The sequence below is a fragment of the Rana temporaria genome, chromosome 10 (assembly GCF_905171775.1).
Source record: "Rana temporaria chromosome 10, aRanTem1.1, whole genome shotgun sequence".
Classification (NCBI taxonomy): Eukaryota; Metazoa; Chordata; class Amphibia; order Anura; family Ranidae; genus Rana; species Rana temporaria.
This window is the reverse complement of record NC_053498.1, coordinates 6,901,351-6,906,968: the sequence shown is the minus strand read 5'-3', so window position 1 is coordinate 6,906,968 and position 5,618 is coordinate 6,901,351. Positions and strand designations below refer to the sequence as shown.

The 5,618-nt window shown below is 45.0% G+C and overlaps 1 protein-coding gene across 1 annotated transcript in view; it reads right to left on the bottom strand.

Moving 5' to 3' along the window:
- Positions 1-5,209, bottom strand: part of KIRREL2 (kirre like nephrin family adhesion molecule 2) — a 41,400-nt gene extending 36,191 nt beyond the window's left edge. The window contains exon 1 of the mRNA XM_040327091.1: positions 4,866-5,209. Within this exon, the coding sequence (XP_040183025.1) occupies positions 4,866-4,920 (55 nt within the window). The 5' untranslated portion in view covers positions 4,921-5,209. The remainder of the gene's footprint in view (positions 1-4,865) is intronic.
- Positions 5,210-5,618: the final 409 nt, after the last annotated feature.

Genomic DNA, 5,618 nt, shown 5'->3' with positions numbered 1-5,618 from the left:
CCCCCCCCCCACCACCAAGATCTCCCCCTACAATCGGTAATACAACAGCGAGGGAGACAAAGGCTCCTCCAGCCGGCCAATCTTCTCTTCAGCAGAGCACTGCACCATTCCCTGAGAGAGAGCGGCACTGCAACCGCGTCTGACACCATACACCCGCAGATCAGGATTGGGGAAAGATCACCTAAGGGGGTCCAAATACACATCTGACCGGACAATCTTTGTACGATCGACTTTCGATTTACTAATGAGCTACCTAATCCAACCAATTTATCTCCAATCAGGCCGGCCCTGATAAAGCAGATCGTACAATCAGATTGTAGTGTGTGTGTGGTGAGCTTACACAAGGCCGATGGGCGTAAGATCCCTACACGCACCAATGGTCAGAAAGGATCGCGCTCACGTGACCTGAGCAACCGATCCTTACAAGGCCTCTGGTCAACAAAGAGCCAATTCCACAGGCCACCGGCTTCCCCCGAGGCGTCTGAAGGACCACAAGTCCCAGCGGTGTTCATGTAAGGTTCAACCGCCATGCGACAACCGCATCATAGACATGCGCCGGCTGAGCGTTCGCCCTTATGGGTTTCTGATGGACCACAAGTCCCAGCGGTGTTCATGTAAGGTTCAACCGCCATGCGACCACCGCATCATAAACATGCGCCGGCTGAGCGTTCGCCCTTATCGGTTTCTGATGGACCATAGGTCCCAGCGGTGTTCATGTAAGGTTCAACCGCCATGCGACCGCCGCATCATAAACATGCGCCGGCTGAGCGTTCGCCCTTATCGGTTTCTGATGGACCACAAGTCCCAGCGGTGTTCATGTAAGGTTCAACCGCCATGCGACCGCCGCATCATAAACATGCGCTGGCTGAGCGTTCGCCCTTATCGGTTTCCGATGGACCACAAGTCCCAGCGGTATTCATGTAAGATTCAACCGCCATGCGACCACCGCATCATAAACATGCGCCGCCCAATGATAAGAGCGCACGCTCGGTCGGCGCATGTTTATGATGCGTTGGTTGCATGGCGGTTGAATCATACATGAATACCGCTGGGACTTGTGGTCGATGAGAAACCGATAAGGACGCACGCTCGGCCGGCGCATGTTTATGATGCGTTGGTTGGATGGCGGTTGAATCTTACATGAGTACCGCTGGGACTTGTAGTCGATGAGAAACCCATAAGGGCGCAAGTCCCAGTGGCATTCATATAAGATTCAACCGCCATGCAACCAACGCATCATAAACATGTGCCGGCCGAGCGTGCGCCCTTATCGTTGCGGTTGAATCTTACATGAACACCGCTGGGACTTGTGGTCGATGAGAAACCCATAAGGGCGCACGCTCGGCCGGCGCATGTTTATGATGCGTCGATTGCCTGGCGGTTGAATCTTACATTAACACCGCTGGGACTTGTGGTCGATGAGAAACCGATAAGGGCGCACGCTCGGCCGGCGCATGTTTATGATGCGTTGGTTGCATGGCGGTTGCATCTTACATGAACACCACTGGGACTTGTGGTCGATGAGAAACCGATAAGGGCGCAAGTCCCAGCAGCATTCATGTAAGATTCAACCGCCAGGCAACAACCGCATTATAAACATGCGCCGGCCCGAGCGTGCGCCGTTATCAGTTTCTCATGGACTATTTATGTAAGATTCATCAACCATACAACAAATGCATCATCAACATGCGCCGCCCGAGCGCGAGCCCTTATCGGTTTCTCGTGGGCCACAAGCCCCAGCGGTATTCATGTAAGATTCAACCCCCAAAGATAAGGGTGCACGCTCGGCCGCCGCATGTTTATGATGAGGTCATTGCATTGCGGTTGAACCTTACATGAACGGTCCATGAGAAACTGATAAGAGCGCACGCTCGGCCGGCGCGTGTTTATGATGCGGTGGTTGCATGGCGGTTGAATCTCACATTAATACTGCTGAGACTTGTTTTGCATGAGAAACCGATAAGCGCGCGCGCTCGTCTGGCGCATGTTTATGAAGTAGTCGTTGCATTGTGGTTGAATCTTACACGAATGGTCCACAAGAGACCGATAAGGGCGCACGCTCGGCCGGCGCATGTTTATAATGCGGTCGTTGCATTGCGGTTGAATCTTACATGAATACCGCTGGGACTTGTGCCCTTATCAGTTTCTCATGGAACATGCGCCGGCCTAGCGTGCGCCCTTATTGGATTCTCATGGACCATTAATGTAAGATTCAACCGCCATGCAACGACCGCATCATAAACAGGCGCCGGCCGAGCGTGCGCCCTTATTGGATTCTCATGGACCATTAATGTAAGATTCAACCGCCAGGGCAGCGACCGCATCATAAACATGCGCTGGCCCGAAGCGTGCGCCCTTATTGGTTTTTCTCATGGACCATTAATGTAAGATTCAACCGCCATGCAGCGACTACATCATAAACATGCGCCGGGCCGAGGCGTCGCGCTCCTCATGGACCTTTCCTGTAAGATTCCACCCCAACGATAAGGGCGCCCGCTCGGCCGGCGCATGTTCATGATGCGGTCGTTGCATATGCCGTTGAATTTTACACGAATGGTCCACGAAAAACTGATAAGGGCGCAAGTCCCAGCGGTATTCATGTAAGATTTAAACGCCGTGCGGACCACCGCATCATAACATGCGCCGGCCGAGCGTGCGCCCTTCTACCTCCAAACCCAAACTTATCAAGAACCAACCGGAATGATCCAACCATACGATTACGCCCTGGACAGCGACCGCCCATCTCGCATAAGCCGCATCAGCCAATCGGCGCCCCACCTTCCGCCAGTTTAGCAGCCATTGGGACGCCAAAAGGTCGCCAGTCTTCGCCGGTGGATACCAATCCCTCTCGCCGAGGGGGGCCGGGTCGCCGACCCCCTTAAAGAGCCCAGATACAGTAATGGAAACTCAATTCCCTCCAGGAGCAGACGGCACGGTATTAATTACTGCAGAAAAACTTGGCAGGTAAGTACGGCGCTCATTAGTCGGTATTATTAGGACGCATCGGCTTTACCGGAGGGAATAAGACCCGATATAGAACAATTATCACCAAGCCGGGGTAACAGCCAAGGATGACAGTAAATATATTAATGAAGCAAAAGCGTGGGGGGGTGGCAGAAGGAGGAGGGGGGGGGTCTCAGATTGAACCCTGCAGGTAAAAAAAAAAAGAAAAGCGTTGCAACGGTTTGAAAAATTCCCTATGCAGAGGGATGATTGTCTCTCCCCCAACACACGCCGAGATCCCGAATATCAGAACAGACAGGCACTGCAGAGGAGTCCTCCTGACCACACACACTGCAAGATCCGAGCAAGCTGCACCCCCCCCCCCCCAGATCTCTCCACGCCGCATGTGCGTTACAACACCCCCCACCCCCCCCAACAACTGCATAGAATTTCCAGCATGCGGAAACAGAACCCGCACCCCCAGAGCTGACACTCTAAACCGCAAAAATAAATAAGCAACACGGTTCTCCGTAGCCAAGTCGGGAAAAGATTCGCCGCTGCGTTGGCGGTTTTTTATGCAACCGATAAGAGAAGGTTGCAATTTTTTTTTTTTTTGGAGGGCACTTGCGCCGCTTTAGTCGCAACGTTGAAAGGATGTTACGTGGCGGCGCGATGTCACATTACTACTGATCATATAAGCGCCGCGTAAACTGTTGGCGCTAAATAAATCCCACGTAGTAAAAATATTATTAATATTGTTAGATATTTATTATTATTATTATTATTATTAATATTATTAGAATTACTTATTATTTTTCATGTTGTTTTTATATATTATTATTATTGTTATATATTTATTTATTATTATTATTTATTATGTTTCATGTTTTTATATATTATTGTTATATATTTATTATTATTATTATTATTATTTTATTATTATTATTAGAATTACTTATTATTTTTCATGTTGTTTTTATATATTATTATTATTGTTATATATTTATTATTATTATTATTATTATTATTTATTATGTTTCATGTTTTTATATATTATTGTTATATATTTATTATTATTATTATTATTATTATTATTATTATTGCTGCTATATATTTATTATTAGAGTTATTTATTATTTTTTATGTTGTTTTTTATATATTCATATTATTATTGTTATATATTTATTATTATTATTATTATTATTATTATTATTATTATTATTATTAGAATTATTTATTACGTCGTTTTTAAATATTATTTTATTATTGTTATATATTATTAGAATTTATTATTTTTCACATTGTTTTTATATATTATATTATTATTATTATTACATATTTATTTTTAGAATAATTTATTATTTTTCACGTTTGTTTTTATATATTATGTCATTATTGTTATATATTTATTATTATTAGAATTATTTATTATTTTTCACGTTGTTTTTAAATATTATAATATTATTATTGTTATATATTTATTATTATTAGAATTATTTATTATTTTTCACATCGTTTTTATATATTATATTATTATTATTGTTATATATTTATTATTAGAATATATTATTTTTCACATTGTTTTTATATATTATATTTTTATTAGAATTATTTATTATCTTTCATGTTGTTTTTATATATTATTATTATTATTGTTATATATTTATTTTTATTATTATTATTAGAATGATAAAAAAACAACATGAAAAATAATAAATAATTCTAATAATAAATATATAACAATATATATTATATATATATTACTATAAAATGTTTTTTTTTTTTTTTTTATAGCGCCAACAGTTTACGAAGCGTTTTCCAATAAAAAATGATCGTCCTATGTTAACTTTTTTGCCCCCCCCCCCCCCCCCCCCCCCCAATTCCCCATTTATTGATTATTTTCCGATATAAAAGTCACTTACTGGGATGCAGCGTGGCGAGGAGCAGAGACAAAAGTAAGGTGTCATATCCATCCATCCTGATCAGATCCTGGTCCCCTCTTTGTCGCAATGTCCCGGAGGGGCTCTGCGCTCTTTACACTCCCCCTGCTGGAATGAAAGGCCCCTTGTCCTGTTTTGGGGGTCCCCCTGTCCTGCAGTCACTCCTGATATTCCCCGGATGAGCTGCGCTCCGGCGTATGTCCCTGCAGCAGAAGCTTCTCCTGCACTCTGCTGCCTCCTGGTCCCTTTCCTCTGCAGTGGATTTAGTGAGAGCGGCTATTCCCTCCTCTCCTCGCTACCATTGGAGAGAAAGTTCATTCTGCTGTAGAATAAAAGGAGGATTCTCCTCCTACTCTGCATGTGTGTGTGTGTGTGAGCCTCTCCCCCCCCCCCCCCCCCCCTCCTCCTGCTCCCTGGCCCCCCCCTCCCAGCCCCCCCCCCCACCCTCCCTCCCTGCACTGCCTCTGCTAACTTAGATCATCTGCCGTCTGCATGAACTTTACCAGCCGACTGCAACCTGACGCCAGACGCCATGCAGCAAAAAACGCTGCGCTGTCGCTGTCGTGGCTCGGGACGGCTCCCTGTGCTTTCACTGTAGGAAAGTGGAACCGATGGCGGCCCTAGTTAGAAAAGGGTCCCAGGAAGAAGAACATTTGGAGCGTCGCCAAAGGGTTCTACACGGAATTCGAAGCTTCACGAAGGGTTTGTTCGACGTGAAGCCTCAACAGAAGGGCT